Source organism: Ctenopharyngodon idella, chromosome 6 (assembly GCF_019924925.1).
Source record: "Ctenopharyngodon idella isolate HZGC_01 chromosome 6, HZGC01, whole genome shotgun sequence".
NCBI classification, from domain to species: Eukaryota; Metazoa; Chordata; class Actinopteri; order Cypriniformes; family Xenocyprididae; genus Ctenopharyngodon; species Ctenopharyngodon idella.
The window spans coordinates 6,236,909-6,256,484 of record NC_067225.1 but is presented as its reverse complement, the minus strand read 5'-3'; the positions used below and the strand labels follow the sequence as shown (position 1 = coordinate 6,256,484).

Genomic DNA, 19,576 nt, shown 5'->3' with positions numbered 1-19,576 from the left:
GTGTTTTTGTGTTTACTGGGACAAAATGATATGGAGCCTAACCTGCTCAGCCTCTATATTTTCTGTTTTATCTGTTCACAAAACAGAGAGAACATAGCTGCAGACGAAAATCAATAATCTAACCCAGTGCTGAAGAAAACAAACAAATATTAGAGATGTTTTTTTTTTCTTTTTTTCTGGGAACCTTTTAGTCTCGTACTGAGAGCCAAGTGGTGTTTTCCTGTTGAAACACCTGTATTAAAGTATGACAGCAAACCCTTACCCTCTGTACACCTCTGTTTCCTGCTCAGCAGTATCTGAAGTATGGTTTTGTCCATTTTCAGTGATAACATATGCCGTTTGCTTCCATTAGATGAAGAATAAGACAAGCCCTATTTCTTAAAATCGATATTATTGGAAAATATGTTTGGCTGTAGAAAAAGTTGTGGTTGCTAGGGTGTTGCTAAGGTGAAGCAGTTGCTCAGGTGTTGCTAGTTTGCTCTAATTGGCTGCTAGGTAATTGTTTACTGGTTTCTATTTATGACTCGAGTCCCTCCTTCAATGTAATGTTGCTTTTCATCTCATGGCAAAATTACATTTCTGATTACCGTTCTCATCTTCCTTGAAGTCTACATTTTAACACAGGTCCCACTTCTCCTACTTGAATGTTGTGACCATATACACTACCATTCAAAAGTTTGGGGTCATTTAGATTAGCCTCTTACACCCAGAGGCTGCATTTATATCATCACAAACAGTGTTGAATATGTTTATTAGGTATTCAAAGATTTGTTTAAATGATATACATGTGTATTTGCTAGGGGTGGGACGGTTCGCTGTAAAAAAAATCAAACCGTTCGGTTCTCCACCCACTGTTCGGCACGCGCTTGCACCGCGGTTCATCCCAAATCTGACTACGCATCTATAATATAGTTTGTTGAAAACAACGTGTAAAACAGACATAGGATTCGGCTAATGTATGTTTCAGTCGATGGATATGCATTCTAGTTTCCCAATACGTTAAAACAGTCACTGTAAACAAATGTTCAATGACGTGCATACAGAATGCTCTCTGACCAGTCATTTACGCCGTCATCACCCTGGTGTTGATAGCGCGCGACGCGAGCGCAGGTGAGACCTGAACATCGCACGTTGCTATCGGTGTTTAAACTAAACTCATTTAAACCTTGCCAATTTAAACATTCATCCGTAAGACGCGAAAGAGAACTCGCGCGCACCGCGAGAAGACTTGTCTGTATTCATCCGAAGCGCGTACATGGAGAGCCTAGTCACTGCGCGCAAAAACTCTCGCGCAAATTCTCTTTCAAGTCTTGCACCTAAACGGACAAATTCACACACAAATTATGTCAACATGCCCATCTTAGCGAGTATCCTAACAAACATAGACAGTACAAACATTAGTAAATCCTTACATTTAGTCTAGAGCTACAATAACTATCATGTTTATACAGCGCATGGAACGCCACTTATCCACAGGAGACAGGAGAGCTGTAAGTCATTAAATGGGAAAACTAAGTAACTTGCTTTATTTATTTAAAATTGTAATCTAATTACGTAACTCGCATTGCTTGTAATGTGTTACCCCCAGCACTGATCTAAAGTACATAAAAACTGTAATATTGTGAAATATTATTACAAAATTTAAAAATAACTGTTTTCTATTTGAATGTATTTTAAAATGTAATTTATTCCTGTGATGGTAAAGCTGAATTTTCAGCATCAATACTCCAGTCTTCAGTCACATGATCCTTCAGAAATTTGCTCCTCAAGAAACATTTCTTCTTATCATCTTATTTTTGCGGAAACCATGATTACATTATTTCAGGATTCTTTTATGGATTGAAAGTTCAATAGAACAGCTTTTATTTATAACATTATAAATATCTTTACTATAACTTTTGATCAATTTAATGCATCTTTGCTGAGTAAATGTATTAATTTCTTTCTTTCTTTCTTTTAAACATACTGACTTAAAACTTATAAGCGCTATTGTAAGAACCAAAATGGCAGGAATGCCAGGAGTTAAAGGATAGTTAGGTTGATTATACATCAATGTTTAATTTTTAGTGATTTGAACAGACCTGTAACCCTAACCCCAAGTATGAACAATAGTAGTAGTAGGCTAATATTATTAAACTTAGCAAACACTACTAACAAGTACCCTTTATTTGAAAGTGTCAATGTCCTGCATTTCGCAGTGGTTACTTTTTGCATTGAATTAGATCCAGTTTGTCAGAAACTAGCAGGTTGTTTGGATCAGGTAATTTTCTTTTGGGTTGTGAGAGAAAAACGCTGATGTTTCCAATTCAGACAGTAATAAAATTGGCAGCTAGCACCTCCTAAAAAAATAAAATGACATTACAACCTTATAAAAACAATTATTGTCCAAACTAGGTTAGAGTCTCCATGACGGGTGTTGGTGATTTTGAGATGGAAACATCCACCAAGTGTTGCAACTTTGCTGTCTGCCTGAATGACAAAAATGCCAGATGGACAAATGTCTACATGGCAGATGAGTGAATGAAACAGAGTTGAAAACAACTGAAGGAAGAACCGGACGGACTGAATGAAGCTTGCATGATGAAAGTGCTCTCTTTTCATATGATCTGTTTATTCAAGCAGTTTAATAGAAGCTGGTCTTTGTGTTTCCTGGTTACAGTCATGATCCCATAAACACACACACACACGCCCCCTCTGAGATAATGATAGACTGCACAGAGTCACTGAACACACACACACACACATGCTGGAGTGTGACAGCAGCAGTTGTCTTGTGAATGGGATGGAGCTACTTGTGTGCTGACCTTTGACCCAGTTAATGCCAGTGATTATCAGGGCTTGTCCTTCAATGATGGCTATAAACGGCTTTTACAGGGCTGTGTGCTATTTATATACGTACACACACGTACAGTACTTATCCATTAGTCCTATTTAAAGAAGCACAATTATGATTCTTAATGATGCTTAGTATTCTAAAGCTCTCTTGAGATCAGGTCAGAACTTCTACACACCTGTGATGTTGCGCATAAAGCAGATGTTAATGAATTGAATTTGCCTGCACATCTGTAGATTATGAGGTCCGTAAATCGTCTTGGCTGCTTTCTTTTGCCTTGTTATCCTTTCGCCGTCTCGTCTGGTTTGCAGGATCGGAGGGCACTGCAGGATGTATACACACACACATGGAAAGTGTGAGGGAGAGGAGATAAGGACAGCGGGATACAAAATTAAGTGTGAGAGAAAAGTAAGAAAATCAAGATAGTGAGGTGCGAAAGAGAAAAATGTGTTAAAGAGAGAGAGAGGGAGATTGGAAAGCGCAGTGCTGTCTCACTCACAAATACCCTCTTTCCTCACCATGGTAACAGTCCCTATCCGATCCTCGCAGGAACTTGAGTTCCTGTTGTGAAGGATTATTTGACTACTGAAATGCACAAGATATTAGACGAGAAAGAAAAAATGCAGAGACATCCGTTCAAATGATCAAGTCAGATCATCTTTGAGGGTTTAAAAACATATTTTTATGAAAGCATTATGCATTTTATGCAATGTATGCATTAATATCAATGTAATTCCTGTGAAGCTTTAGCTGGTGATGGCCTGAGTTGAAGGATATAACTTTGCATAGGCAGAGATCAGAGGTTATCACTCAAGTCTTGTGCTAAAGCATGGAGGTTGATGTGTAGGTGTTATCTGAAGTAGTAGCTTTGTTCCAAAACCTAGATTGAGTTGCCCACCTAGACAGCATTTTCTTTAAGAGTTTTTTTTATTGATATTTATAAATCACATATAACAATCCCCCAACCCTCACCATCAAATATCTAGAGTAGCGTCCATATTGTCCGTTAATTCAGATAGGAATTGTACGTAGAAGAACCGAGCATACATATATATACGTCAACATACATCAACCTCCAGTCATATATAAAAAGAGTCACATGCACATACACTCGGAAAAAAAAAAGAAGAAAAAAGCCAATAACGGCATTATTTAAACAGACTTATCAGCATAGTCAATAAAAGGGTCCCACATCTTAAAAAAATGTTTTTCCGACCCTCTTAATGAATACCTATTTTTTTCAAGGCAGAGACAAGACATCATATCTTTAATCCATTGAGTATGGGTGGGTGGGAAGGGATCTTTCAATTTTAATAGTATCGCTCTACGTGCTAACAAGGAAGAGAAAGCAAGGGCTTTACACATAGATGCTGACAGCCACGACTCATTTGGAGCTACTCCAAATATTGCCACCAGAGGTTCTGGCTCTAAACTGTTTAAGAACTGCCGAAAGGGTGTGAAATATTGATCACCAGAAACGCTCTAATTTGGGGCATGTCCAGAACATGTGAATTAATGATTCCTCATCACATTTACATCTATTGCATATGGGGCTAGTACCAGGAAACATTTGAGCTAGTTTAAGTAAGCAATAAGGTACAAGAGGCTGTGATGTATCATGAATAAGTCACGGCTGAAGGGCGTTGTTAGGCACGACGTGAAGCTGCAACCCCTTCAGCCGTGACTTATTCACAATACAGCACTAGCCTTGAGTACCTTATTTCTTTTATAAACGGTTACCACACAATACAAATATTAAACCCAAAAATATGTATCAATGCAACTTTCATGAAGTAAGGTTTCACTAAAAGCCTTCCTTCTGCCGGAAAAAAATAGTCCCTGACCTTGAAGAGCAACAGAAGTTACATTATTACGCCATTAGATGGCGGCAAAGACTGTCTTTATGAGTGTGTCAGTCAGTAGCGAAGACTTTTACATTGAAAAGACTGAATTGTTGTGAACACGGAACAAGACGCAACTGACAAATGCTTTGACTAGCGCTGTCAGTCACAGGAAAACCCCTTAACTGTTAAAAGGACAAGATAATACATTGGACATTTTAACAGATTTTTTATTATGAGCATTAGGAAAATGCTAAATCTGAATGCAGGCAATAAACTTGCTCACTCAATCTCTTTCTCACAATACTCTTTTACATAATACAGTATGCTTCAATGAACAATATCAATTGAGAACATACAGTTTACGTTGCTAAGGGTGTTGTGTAGTGATACATTTATCATGAATAAAACAAGGCTATTGACCAATCAGAATCAAGGACAGAAACTAACTGTTTTATAACTTTGGATATATGAGCTCTGTGTACTACTTAGAACTGTATAAGTGAATGCCGAGCACACATTGAGGATGAGTGGACCTGTTTGAGAATACAGTTTCATGTGTCTTCAGAAAGTGTTCTGTCAACCTAGACAGCATTTTAAGTCATCATATTAGCACACAAGGCTGGAAGCAGTGAGCATCATAATTGTTGAATGCGAATCCTTTGTCTTCTCAGGTGTGAATCACAGCATTATTCATGATGATTCATGCCTCCACGCATACTGTGTTTCTTGACAAAAAGTGTCTTACAAAATTTAAATATCTGTATTGTTTTATATGAACGAGTAGGCAGGATAATTTTTACATAATTTTGAAGCAAAAACTCTAGTCTACAACCTCCAATACCCAGAAGTCTTTAAGATTTAATATATTTTTTGGTCTTATTTCAGTGACTTAAGTTTTTTTGTTTTTTCAATAACCATTTATAAACGTTATTCCTTCAAAAAAACAAACATGTACATACATGTTCCTCACATATTATGGTAGCCTAGTTTGTGCTGAATACAGTGTAATGACACTTTTGTTTATGAACAACTGAAAAAAGCACAAATGTCAGGGCATGTCAAAACTTCTCCAGGGCCCAAAAATCCTCAGACCCCAGAGGGTTAAGTTGAAGCAAACTGTTTTACCCAATATTTGTGTTAAAAATGTGTTTTTTTGTGTACGTTAAAGTTTGGCAGGGATGACGCCATTTTGTAGGCCAGCCCATAATTTGAAGAGCATCATCCTGGTTCCCTTCACAAAAACAAAATAGAATTTTTCCATCAGCTTTGTAAACAACAAAATTCTTTACATGTTTTCTTCATCAAGATAAAATTCACATATGAACAGAACTTGAAGCCTAAATGCATTCGGCAGAAGTATAAAGCTAAACGTCGACTATAAACAAACTACACCATGGTTGCACTGTCAATGTCACCATTAGCTTCCGACAACTCAGTTTTTATTTAAAATCTACATGTTGGAAAGTTTGAGTGAAAATAATTTGCAAGAGCATGATTATAAACAAAACGAGGCTGTAAAAGTGGACTGGTAAGTAGATGAGTTTACCTGTTCGGTGGGATGTTTAATTTTCCAGAAAACCTCTGTAGTTCCATTTAGCCACTTGATAGCAACCGCTTTTTAAGACAAAGGGGTATTGCTAGATGTATTTTATGTTCTAGAATAAAATATGAAAAAACCTTGAGCTTGTGTTGACCACAAAGCATATTTCAGACATCTACCAGAAAACCTATAAAAAAAAACTAATTTCTAGGTTTTTGGACTCATTCCTGCTGCACTCTATTAGAGTATCTTCTTGTTAGCTTAGCAGCCATGCTAACACAACAATGCCTTAGAAGGCTGCTGCCCATGTAGACAGCAATACAGGTTTGAAAGGTTTTAAAATTTGCTGGTTTGCTAGGCTTGTAAATGCATGTTTTGGTATGTTTTGTTTTTACAAATGGAGGGGTTAGGCAGCATTATTTTCAGTGGAAATTGACAACATCTCAAGCTTGAGCATGTTATTTCTTGAAATAGACAATAACAGATATATAAATGTTTACAGGAGAGAGAGACTATCCTGCATACTAGAAGTCGATTATTATGGCAAGTCAAATGGACAGGATGTCTAGCCCATGTGATTAGAGTGAGCTCAGTGTTGTGGCTGTAGGTCATATGCCTGGCATTAGTGAGGGTTTGGTTTGCCCAGTCTCTTTGCCAGAGTCTATGAATTCATAACCATTTCTGAAAGAAGCCTTAGGGATGAGACTGTTAGTACTAAGTAGTCATTTATCAGATACTGAAGTTATTAAAGTCACAATGAAATCAAAATTGACAATTCTTATTGGAATATTGCAGTGTTTATTATAAATTAATTATCCGTGCACATAATTTTTTTTTAATTCATGTGCCTTGTAATCTATCAAAATAACTTCCCCTCCCTTTTGCAGCAACGTCTCTTCTCAGATATTTTGTACTGGCGTGAGTGCGGGGCAACCTGCAAACCACATCCAATCAATTTCCAATGCGCATAGTCAAGTCCCGCCCTACATTTGTTCTTGTTCGAGAGGCTGTTTCACTCTGATATTCATCAACAGGGAAGAAAAGATTTTCACAACTTCTGTTTCATGTGGACTTTAAACTGTAATCGCACTGATTTTACAAGAACAAACAAATCAAGTAACTATATTATCATGCAGGACTCATTCAGGTGTGCAGGTTACAACAAAATAGCTTCCCCCAGGGCATGCAATACAGCATGCACAGCATAAAAGACTACTTAGAGTTAATGTTTAGTGCTTTAGGAAGAAAAACCACTTTAAATGGCAACTTGACATGCATGAGTAGGAGAATGTGACTGAATCGCCCCACACCCTTCCAGCCGAAGAGGGCATCAGGAGCGAGGCAGTGTTCATTCTGTGGCGTGATCTCTAAATAAACAGGGTGTGCCACCTTTGGCCAAATCCAGACATCTGTGTCTTGCCTCTGGATCCCAAATGAATGGGGCTTTTCTTTTGCACACACACATAAATACATTCTACTTTTCTCTTCTTATATTCTCATTTTTGAAGAATTTTGAAAAGTCAAAAACAGACTCTTTTTGTGTTGTCCATGTTTCTTAGTGGTCAGCTATTGAGAGTTGTTTTTTGGCATGGATGTGCATAGCTGTGTTCTGATGATCTCACCGAGAGGAATTTTTGAGCATGATTTCCTGTTCTGGATTTCTGAGTGTAACAGCTTAAGCATTGAACACACAAATGACCACAATGAGTCGTGACACAGTCCAGTCACGTCAGTTAAAGCATCACGTGTTTCATAAACTCATTAGATTGCCACCGGCTGTTGATCGAGATTTAATTCTGACCGTAATAATCAGGGTGAAAGGGTTGTTTGTGGATGTTCCTAAGGAGCGTTGTTCTAGGTCAAGCTACTCTGTTTTCAGGAATGTTGGAATGTGTACCAGTTTGGCAATTCCTGTTTGAATGTTGACAGGCCAGTTTGTTAGTCGTCAGGTGTCTCGTGTTGCACCTGATATAATCCACCCACTAATCTGAAACATTTGGACACACCTTAGATAACTGTTGATAGCTAAAATGCATGCCTTTACCTCAAGGTCATGGGTTTGATTAACAGGGAATGCATGAACTGATAAAATGTACACATGAAAACAATGCAAGTCACTTTGGACAAAAGCATCTGCTAAATGCAGAAATGTAAATGCTAAGGCACATCGAGCAAAAGATTGTATCTCCATGAATAATTTTCCCCCATTATTAACACCTTCTATTTTCTTTCTTTGTTGTTTTCTGAAACCTGTAGAAGGACCCGGACTATCTGAAACTCTGGTTGGAGATCTTCATCGGCTCCTATGAGAGATGCCTGGATGTGGATTTCGAGAAACCGCCAACCAGGTAGACTTTACTGCAGTCTAGCTACGTTCATCAATCAGTCTGACCCTCTCACAGATGCAGTTCTTGAAGACAGATCAGGAATGGGGTTTATTAGTTCTGGGGTTATTATATGGGGTTATTAGGTCCTTGTGACAACTCTTCAAGGGTTAGTTCACCCAAAAATGAAAATTCTGTCATTAATTGCTCACCCTCATATCGTAAGACTTTCGTTCATCTTCGGAACACAAATAAAGATCTTTTTGATGAAATCTGAGAGCTTTCTGTCCCTCCATTGACAGCCTATGCAACCACCAATTTTAAGGCCCAGAAAGGTTGTAAAGACATCATTAAAGTAATCAGTGTGACTCCAGTGGTTTAACCTCAGTTTAATGAAGTGACGCACAAAAAAAAAAAAAACAACCTTTGTTCATCTTCAGAACACAAATTAAGATATTTTTGATAAAATTTGATGGCTCAGTGAGGCCTGCATTGACAGCAAGTTAATTTACACTTTCAAACGTCCAGAAAGGTACTAAAGATATATTTAAAACAGTTCATATGACTACAGTGGTTCAACCTTAATGTTATGAAGCGACGAGAATTCTTTTTGTGCACCAAAAAAAAAAACAAAATAACGACTTTAATCAACAATACCTAGTGATGGGCGATTTCAAAACACTGCTTCATGAAGCTTCGAAGCTTTACAAATCTTTTGTTTCAAGTCAGTGGTTCGGAGTGCCAAGGTTACGTGATTTCAGTAAACAAGGCTTCGTTGCATCATAAATGTTTCGAAATTTCAATGGTTCACATGACTTTGGCCGTTTGATACACGCTCTGAACCACTGATTCGATTTGTAAAGCTTCGAAGCTTCATGAAGCAGTGTTTTGAAATCACCCATGTTGAATAAAGTCGTTATTTTGTTTTTTTTTGTTTTTAATTTTTCATTAAATTAAGGTTAAATCACTGGAGTCACATGGACTACTTTAATGATGCCTTTACTACCTTTCTTGGGCTTGAAAGTGGTAGTTGCGTAGATGTCAATGGAGAGACAGAAAGCTCTCAGCTATCTTCTCTGTTCTGAAGATGAACGAAAGTCTTACGGATTTGGAACGACATGAGGATGAGTAATTAATGATAGAATTTTCATTTTTGGGTGAACTAACCCTTTCAGCTTTTTCTTGATTAAGGTCTTGCATATCCAGACTTTTGACTGTTAAGATTAAGTCTGGTCCACTGACTATAATGAACCATAGTTAACGGACGCACTGCCATCAAGGTCATGTTATGATGCAAGTGAGTGGCAATACAGAGAATTCAGTCAGCCCAGTCTCTATGTGTGTGTGCATGAATGCATGGAAAAAATAAGAGAAGGGAACTAGATAAAAGGGGGAGGGGGAAGAGATTTACAGAAGGACAGAAGGAGAGAGCGAAAGAGGGTAAGTGTTGAAGGATTTATGTGGCAGTAGTGCAGAGTGTGTGGCATGAGAAAATCACTCTGGCTTTCCCAGCTGTGGTCATGTGATCATGAAGTGCTTAGACTGTCAGATGACATTACGTAATGCAGAGCGAGAGGAGAGCCAGGAACCGAGAGAGAGAGAGAGAGAGAGAGAGAGAGAGAGAGATTGGATTGTAATGGGTTTTTTTTCCCTTAGCGCTCTCTCTCCTTCACAGCTGTGTTGCTCTTGCACAGATCTGCTTCATTACAGTACAGTTCTCTCAGTCTTTCTGGTGATGGAAGAACACACTCTTGTAATGCAGTGCTTGCCTTCGCATTCATGATTGCAGAATTACAAATGCCAGAGTTGCTATGAAGTAGTCAGTTAAAAAATGACAGTTATGTCATCAGTTGCTCATTCAAAACCAATATGCTGGTCTTCATTTTCCAAGCATTTGACCCTTCGCAAAGACCCGCCCCCCTTAGTTACTGTTGCTATGTCCCACAAGCCATGGCGCTGTCACGCCACACAGAGTGAAAAATACATCGCGGAGCAAAGAGTACACTGACAACACGTCGACAGACAAGACAGAGCAGGTTATTTATGATATCAAACAAAGTCCCAGCTTTCAAATTGTGTAATTTTTTAAGAAATTCGAACAATAAAAACCATTTTGTGGCTCTTTAATGTGTCGTGACAGATTGCTGTAGCGCCTCAGCTCAAGCGGCTCGTGAACCGATCATCTTTTCCTACTAGTTAATTTATAGCATCAAATAAACATGAATGAACATGAGAAGGAATGTTGTTTCAAACGCGGAAAGACCATTTTTCAAGTTCAAGTTCAAGTCCACCGAGGTTAATCTTCTAACTCCTGACTGTTTTGTCGAACAAAAAAATGGCAGATTCGGTGTTATGATTGGTTAGATCGCTTGTCAATCAAACTCCCGGCGAAGGGTCAATTACACTGTAAATTTTTTTTTTTTTCAAAGTTGTAAATAAAACTTTTAAGATTAGTGGATTATTGGAATTGTTTTGTTTATTTTTATTTGGCAACACTTTACAATAAGATTCCATTTGTTAACATTAGTTAAAGGGTTAGTTCACCCAAAAATGAAATTTCTGTCATTGATTACTCACTCTCATGTCGTTCCACACCCGTAAGACCTTCGTTCATCTTCGGAACACAAATTAAGATATTTTTGATAATATCCAAGTGTTTTTTCATCATTCAAGGTCCAGAAAAGTATTAAAGACATTGTTAAAATAGTCCATGTGACTTCAGTGGTTCAACCTTAATGTTATAAAGCGATGAGAATACTTTTTGTGCTCAAAAACAAAACAAAAATAATGACTTTATTCAACAATTTCTTCTCTACCCTGTCAGACTCATACGCAGTTGACGCAGTGAACACAGTGCAGAGCTTCCGTGTTTACATCCAAACGCCAGCTCAGTATTGGCCGGCTCCTTCATCAGCATCACACGCATGCGTTGTGCTGCTCACGTGAACAGCGTCGGGCAATAATGAGTCGGTGTTCTGACATAGAACCTGGAAGCACTGAACGTAAACAATGTAGGAGAATTACACAGAAGAGAAGATATTGTTGAATAAAGTTGTTATTTTTGTTTTGTTTTTTTGCACAAAAAGTATTCTCGTCGCTTCATAAAATTAAGGTTGAACCACTGTAGTCACATGAACTATTTTAATGATGTCTTTAGTACCTTTCTGGGCCTTGAAATTGGTTATGATGTTGCTGTCTATAGGGAGGTCAGAAAGCTCTGATTTCATCAAAAATATCTTAATTTGTGTTCCAAAGATGAGTGAAGGTTTTACAGGTGTGGAACGACATGAGGGTGACAGAATTTGCATTTTTGGGTGTACTAACCCTTTAATCTTAGTTGGTGTTAATTTTTGAACATTTACCAATACATTATTCAGCTTAAATTTAATGGACTTGTGCTAACATGAACTAACAATGAATTAGTTTAATTTTTATTGACTAACATTAACAAAGATTAATACATGCTGTAACATATATTGCTCATTGTTACTTAATATTAGTAAATGCATTAATTCATAATAATGAATAGATTCAGCGTAGTTAAACATTTTCAGCGTAGTTAAACATCACAAAATGACACCATATAAGTTTCATACTCAGAACATATGGTCCACTGAATAATGGTTTTGCATTTATAATGGTTTTGCAGGTTGGAGGAGACGCCCCCCGTCATGACGCTGCTCCCTGATAACATCCTGCAGGTGCTGCGTCTGCAGCTGCTACAGTGTGTGCAGAAAGCATCTGAGGGGCTGGAGCCCGAGCAGCAGACGTTAGCCCTCCTGCTCCTCAAGTTCCTCATCGTCATCTGCAGGTCAGACTCTGAGACGTCACACCAGTGTCCTGATGGGAGAAAACTTTATGACTAAGAAAAACGCATTACAGAAACCGATCGGTATTATGGTTAGAAAGGCTAACTAACTAAAGAAAAAAGTCATTTTAACAGTCTCTTATGAAAATATTAAGTGTATTGAAATTCAATGAAAACAGAAACTGGACACCCGTGGTCCTGCTGAATGTTTCATGGGTTCTCCGATCACCTGCTGCTGAAGGTTCATGTGGGGTTTCCACTTTCAGTGACACCTCGAGACTTTTCATGGTCTGACTCGAATGGCAGCTGCTGCTCATTTGTACACACACACACACACTCTTAAGGAAACTCTTAAATAAATGCTGTTCTTTTGAACTTTCTCTTCATCAAAGAATCCTGTATCATGGTTTCTACACAAATTTGAAGCAGCACAACTGTTTTTAACATTGTTAATAAGAAGGAATGTTTCTTGAGCAGCAAATCAGCATATTAGAATGATTTCTGAAGGATCATGTGACACTGAAGTCTTGAGTAATGATGCTGAAAATTCAGCTTTGCATCACGGGAATAAAATATATTTAAAAATATATTCAACTAGAAGACAGATATTTAAAATTGCAATAATATTTCATAATTTTACTGTTTTTACTGTATTTTTGATCCAATAAGCAGAAGAGACTTCTTTCAAAAACATTTAGCAGTCTTAGGGACCCCAAACGTATGAATGATAGTGTAGCTCCTGGGGCAAATTTGTCTTCAGCAAACATTTCACATGCACGTCCACTGTTGAAAAATGTTGTTGTAATTTGTCCACACACACACACACACACACACACACACACACACACACACACACACACACACACACACACACACACACACACACACACACACACACAGCAGCAGTCAGTGTGTGATGTATGATCATAGGGGTGGCAGGGGAATCTCTGACAGCTAGAACTAATGGTCCTGTCATACGGCGGTCTATCCAATACAATTTCAAACACGCACACGCAGTTTCTCCACACTGACAGCTGTGTGATCTGTTTGACAGGAACCTGTCAAATGTGGAGGAGATTGGCGCCTGTTCCTACATAAACCACATCATCACCATGACGACGCTTTATATCCAACAGGTCTGTAACTCCCTCTAAAACCAAACTTTCTGTTTATCCATTCTTCCATTTCTTTTTTCTTACTGTCAAAAATTGTCCTATGTTTTTACCTTTTCATCTCGTACTTCCTCTTTCTTTTCTTTTTCCTCTTCCATTTCCTCCCTTTTTCTTCTTCCTTTTCCTGCCATTTTTCCTTTCTTTTGCCTTTCCTTTCTGTTTCCTCTTCCTCTACTCTTCCTTATTTCTCACTCGTCTTTTCTTTTCATTTTCTCTCTCAGTTCTTGTCCTTTCTGTTTCCTCTTCCCTTTCCTTTCCTCTTTTTTCATCTTTTTCCTGTTCTTTCCTCTTCTTTTTGTTGCATTATTCTTCTTCCCTTTGTTCTACTCTTCCATTCTCCTGTCATTTCCACTTCCTTTTCCTTTTCGTTTCCCTCTCCCATTTCCTCTTTTCTTTTCCTCTTTTCTCTACTCTTTTTTGCCCTTTTCCTGTCCTCTTCTTTTCCTTTTCTCTTACTTTTCTCTCATCTTCCATTTCCTGTTTTCAGCTATCTATTCCTTTCCTTTTTATTTTATCTGTATTCCTCTACTATTTCCTGTACCACTTTTGTCTTTCGTTTCCTCTCTATGTCCTCTTCCCTTTCCTCTTCTTCATTTCTTTCCTCATTTCTTCTTTTTTTCTTTGTTTCCTCTTCCATTTCCTCTACTCTTTTTTTTTTGTCCTCTTCATTTTCCCTTTCCTTTTCCTTTCCTCTTCCTTTCCTTTTTCTCTCATTTTCTCTTCCTTTCCATCTTCCTTATTCTTTCTCTGTATTCCTCTACCATTTTTTGTCTTTCTTTTCCTCTTTTTCTTCTTCTCTTTCCTATTCTTCTTTTTTGATGTCCTTTCTGTTTCCTCTTCCATTTCCTCTACTCTTTTTTTGCCGTTTTCCTGCCCTCTTCTTTCCTTTCCTCTTACTTTACTCTCCTCTTCCTCTTCATCTTCTTTATCTTCTTCTGTATTCTTTCTCTGTATTCCTCTACTATTTTCTTCATATTTCTTTTCCTCTCTTCTTCCTCATCCTCTTCCTTTTCCTCTTCCTCAGTAATAAAGTAAATCAACAATTCTGTCTCTCTATTTAGCTGAAGAGTAAGACAAAAGAGAAGGAGCTGGCTGATCAGACACAAGCCGAGGAGTTTGTCCGTCACGCTTTGGCCTTCTGTGAGAGTCTGTATGATCCCTATCACAACTGGAGGCATCGCATTCACGGGTGAGAAATGCAACCAATGCCTTAATTGTTAATCTCTTTGTACAAGCACGCACTAATCCAGAAGTTTCCTCATACACACTGAATAGGGCATTATTAGGCTGCTAATCTGTAGAATAAACCAGTGTTGTTTGGAGAGCTGGAATGTTTAAAATATCTTTGTAGAGTCAATGTTAAATGAAAATCATTTACTGAAAAAGTAAATCATTGACTTTCTTAATATATATTCCTGGCCCTCTTGTGAATGTTTCGTCAGTGCGTGTTATTTTAAAGAACAAAAAGTTTATATTTCTAATCTTTCATCAAAATGTTTGAACTTTTCACCTCTGAAATAACTTCAATTAGAAAAACATTGCATTGTCTGCAGTTAAATGCATTGTAAATGACAGGCCAGTGAAGAATATATGTTGTGAGGGTTTATGTTACAAGTCATGGTGTATATGTTGCTATATGTGCTATGTGCTAACCCAAAACACTCAATCCATTGCAGTTCCCTGTTATTCAGTAACATGAGATACACACCGTCAAATGAGGCGAATGCATATACAGTGAAAAACACAGCTGTGTTTGACCAATAAACACATGTAGTCTGGTTCTACAAGTTTTGTGAAGAGCTTCTCCTTCCACTCTGTGTGTCTGTGTGTATATGTGTGTGTGTGTGTGTATGTGTGTGTGTATGTGTGTGTGTGTGTGTTTCAAGGGTTATTTGAGGGCAGGTAACATGGCTGGAGAAATTAACCTGGGTTCCTGGCACACGTCACTGAAAGTAACATAATACTGGGGACATAATGCACCTGTATTGAATTAATTTATGTTATCTAACATTTTATATCTGTCATAATGTTTTATTATTTATTGTTTATTATTATTAATTATTTAAAGTAGTATATTATGATTAAAACAATCAATATTTATATTAATAAAAAATATATAAAATAGGCCAACTTGATATATGGCAGGGTTTCCCAAACTGGGGTTTGCAAACCCAATGAGGTTTTAATTTTAAAATAAAAGCAAAATAAAAAGCTTACTACTATTTGTCGACTCACATGTCATGTGACCATTATCTGATTTCAGAGAACTGTGAGCATTAAAATGTGATGTTAAATTATTTAAAAAAAATACCTTCACCAGTCTTTGCTCTATGGCATGATTCATGTGTGTGATATTATATTGACACTAACTGAAGTGTGAGTAATGAGTCTGTTTATCTGGTTTGTGTTTGCTCTTGCAGACAGCAGCTCAGTACTGTGGAAAGAAGCAGACAGAAATTTAAAGCTGCACCGCTTACTGTAGAGTTTGTGCCCTTCTTCTACCGTAAGTCTATCTCTTTGGATGAACCCTGTGGGACGTGTGGTTTGTTTATTTACTGATCAAATCTGCTGTTTTATCATTTAGCCTTCAGCGATGGCACATAACCAGCACTCTCTAAACAAAGCAGTCTCAGTGTTCCTGTGCTTATAACCTCACTCTGCTTATCTGTATGTTAATGGCTGAAGCCAGAGACATGAAGTGTCACTCTGTTGCTGACTGTACCTGTGCGTTAATGCAGTCAATACTTCCCTTTCATTCTGTAGAACTGAGGAACGTATGAAAAATATTCTGTACTGAAGAGACAGAGGATAGAAAAGTCTAACAGGATGCATGCAAGAAAATAATTCAGCAAGTTGTTGCCTTGTCATTTGCATAAAAAGCTGACACCTCTTGTTTCTTATGTGTGTGTGTGTTTCAGAATGTTTTCAGGAGAGTGAGCACCTGAAGGACAGTCTTAAATGTTGCCTTTTGCACCTGTTTGGAGCCATCGTCGCGGGTGGACAGGTGAGCTCATATCCACAGGTGTGCACCACTGCAGCAAAAGAGTAGTGTTGAAGTTTTAGATAAAATGATAAAGTGACTTCTCAGTGGTGGTAAAATGAAATTTCCACCAATCACAATTTGGTATGCAAATAAACATACAAAAGACAAAAAGGGTTAGTTCACCCAAAAATTACATTTCTGGCATTAGGTACTCACCCCCATGTCGTTCCAAACCCGCAAGACCTTCCTTCGTTCATCTTCGTAACTCAAATTAAGATATTTTTGATGAAATCTGAGAGTTTTTTTTTTTTAAATTCCCCATAGGTAGTTACCGTCATTCAAGGTCCAGAAAGGTATTAAAGACATTGTTAAAATAGTCAACGTGACTACAGTGATTCAACCTTAATGTAGTGAAGCGACGAGAATACTTTTTGTGCGCAAAAACAAAACAAAACATGTTTACGTCTGAATGCCGGCTCAGTATTGGCCGTTCGGACGTAAACACTGAAGCGCTGCACTGCACTCGCTTCATAACATTAAAGGAATAGTTCACCCAAAAATGAAAGTTCTGTCATCATTTACTCACCCTCAAGTTGTTCCAAACCTGTATAAATTTGTTCGTCTTTGTTCTGATGTACACAAAGGAAGATATAAGAAAAAAGATCCCCCCCCCATTGACTACCATAGTATTTTTTTTTTCCTACTATGGTAGTCAATGGGGTGCGAGATCTGCTTGGTTACAAACATTCTTCCAAATATCTTCCTTTGTGCACAGCAGAACAAAGAAATTTATACAGGTTTGGAACAACTTGAGGGGGAGTAAATGATGACAGAATTTTCATTTTGGGGCGAACTATCCCTTTAAGGTTGAAGCACTGTAGTCACGTTGACTATTTTAACGATGTCTTTACTACTTTTCTGGACCTTGAATGACAGTAATTACATTGCTTTCTATGGGGGATAAAAAAATTTAATTTGTGTCCCGAAGATGAACAAAGGTCTTATGGGTTTGGAAAGACATGAGGGTGAGTAATTAATGACAGAAAGTTCTTTTTTTTTCTTTTTTCTGAACAGCGTAACGCTCTGCTGGCCATCTCGCCGGCCACAATGGAGGTGCTGCTGGGAGTGTTGGGTACAGGCGAGTGTCTGAGCGGAGGTGGAGATGGGGAGGATTGGGACAGCGAGGCTCCAGACAGGAAGGCCCTGTTGACGTTGGGCTGTTTGAGGGAGGTGGTGCACCGGCTCCTGGCCAGCAGCTCCGATCAGAGACAGGTGGAGATAAGCTCCGTGCTGGAGAGCTACTTCAAACTACTCAACTCGGACCCCGCCGCCACAGCGCAGGTCAAAGGTCGTCCGACACCACCCCACTCTCGGCACTGGGAGAGCCGCTTTGTGGCGTTACAGGTGAACATGCTCGGTGAGTAGATCTTCTTTAAAGAGCACCTGTTATGCTTTTTACATTTCCATCTTTCTTTAGTGTGTAATGTTGCTGTTTGAGCATTAAAAAGGTCTGCAAAGTTACAAAGTCACTCCAAAGGGAGTTATTCTCTATATCAGAGTGCACTGTTTCTGAACTCCCTGAAACGCCTCCATTGTAGTCTTGAGTTTTCCTCCGGGAATGAACACAACGCAATATTCTTCATTTAAATAATTCCTGCCCAAGTCATAAAGGCATATGTAAAAAAAGAGGGGCGAGGCCTGGTTGAGTGTGTTGAAACTCGCTGTTGTGGTAAGGGCCGTGGCATTTCCGGAACACACTTGAAGCGGTTGACCAATCACAAAACACTGCTCCAGCCGACCAATCAGAGCACATTGCGCTTTTCGTCATAGAGACAGGAACTAAACAGAGCATTACTGACAGACTGGGAAGAGAGGTGCTGCAGCAATGTCAATTATGTGAAAAATAATGTGTTTTTTGAACATTCAAGCATGAAAACCTGTTCTAGTAGACCCCAAACACAAAATCAAGACTTTGTAAAAGGCCATAATAGGTCCTCTTTAATTGTCTGCTTTTGACTACAGCACTGTTCTGAATTCTGTTCTCCATTTCGCTCAGAAACCATTCAGGATATGTTTGAATGCACCGACCGGCCAGTTCTGCAGGCCATCTTTCTCAACAGTAACTGCTTTGAGCATCTGACCCGACTCTTGCAGAACAGTAAGGTGAGCTTCCCTTATAACACTACACTACATTACACTGCGTGCATTTGGGTTTACTCAGTTTTGAATCAAAATAGAGCTCAACAATGACTTTGTCAGGTCTCTTTGTTTTGGAAGCATTCATTTCCGAAAAATCTTCAGTAAAGAGTTCTGAGCCTTGAAACCTTCTAAACCACTCAGAGATGAATCAATATTGATTCAAAGCAAAAAAAAAAGTATTTGAAAATCAGAAAAAAAGGCCTGTGGGGAAAACGATTTATACTTGGTGTCTTTTATAAGGGAATGAATGAACTACTATCCCCATGAAAAACCATTGTGAATACTTTATTATCTGGGTTTTTGTGTCTTCTTAAAGGGATAGTTCACCCAAAAATGAAAATTCTGTCATCATTTACTCACCCTCAGGTTGTTCCAAACCTGTATACATTTCTTTGTTCTGTTGAACACAAAGGAAGATAGTTTGAAGAATGTGGGAAACTAAACAATTCTGGGGCACCATTGACTTCCATAGTATTTATTTTCCTACTATGGAAGTCAATGGTGCCCCAAAGCAGCCTGGTTACAAACTGTCTTCAAAATATCTTCCTTTGTGTACAGCAGAACAAAGACATTTGTACAGGTTTGGAACAACTTGAGGGTGAGTAAATGATGACAGAATTTTCATTTTTGGGTCAACTATCCCTTTAATGTATTTTCTTATCAGAAAACACCACTGCTGTCTTTTATGCTCTAATGCTACAACTAGCATCTCATGTTAACTAACATTGTTCAGGTAGCTGCTAGCTAACATTATCTATACTGTTCAAAAGTTTGAGCAAAGAAATTAATACTTAAAACTTATTTAGCAAGGATGCATTAACTTGATCAAAATGACAGTAAAGACTTTTACAATAATAAGATTTCAAGTAAATG

At 38.2% G+C, this 19,576-nt stretch overlaps 1 protein-coding gene across 5 annotated transcripts in view; it reads left to right on the top strand.

The window, feature by feature from the left end:
* Window positions 1-19,576, top strand: part of nbeal1 (neurobeachin-like 1) — a 68,555-nt gene that overhangs the window by 4,838 nt on the left and 44,141 nt on the right. For all 5 annotated transcript variants that reach the window (XR_007930573.1, XM_051896596.1, XM_051896595.1 and 2 more), the window contains exons 3-10: window positions 8,474-8,565; window positions 12,191-12,352; window positions 13,404-13,485; window positions 14,583-14,710; window positions 15,942-16,024; window positions 16,440-16,525; window positions 17,579-17,921; window positions 18,561-18,667. Coding sequence is in view for 4 of the 5 variants with exons in the window: in XM_051896596.1 (XP_051752556.1) it covers window positions 8,474-8,565; window positions 12,191-12,352; window positions 13,404-13,485; window positions 14,583-14,710; window positions 15,942-16,024; window positions 16,440-16,525; window positions 17,579-17,921; window positions 18,561-18,667 (1,083 nt within the window). In the remaining variant the exon portion in view is untranslated. The remainder of the gene's footprint in view (window positions 1-8,473; window positions 8,566-12,190; window positions 12,353-13,403; window positions 13,486-14,582; window positions 14,711-15,941; window positions 16,025-16,439; window positions 16,526-17,578; window positions 17,922-18,560; window positions 18,668-19,576) is intronic.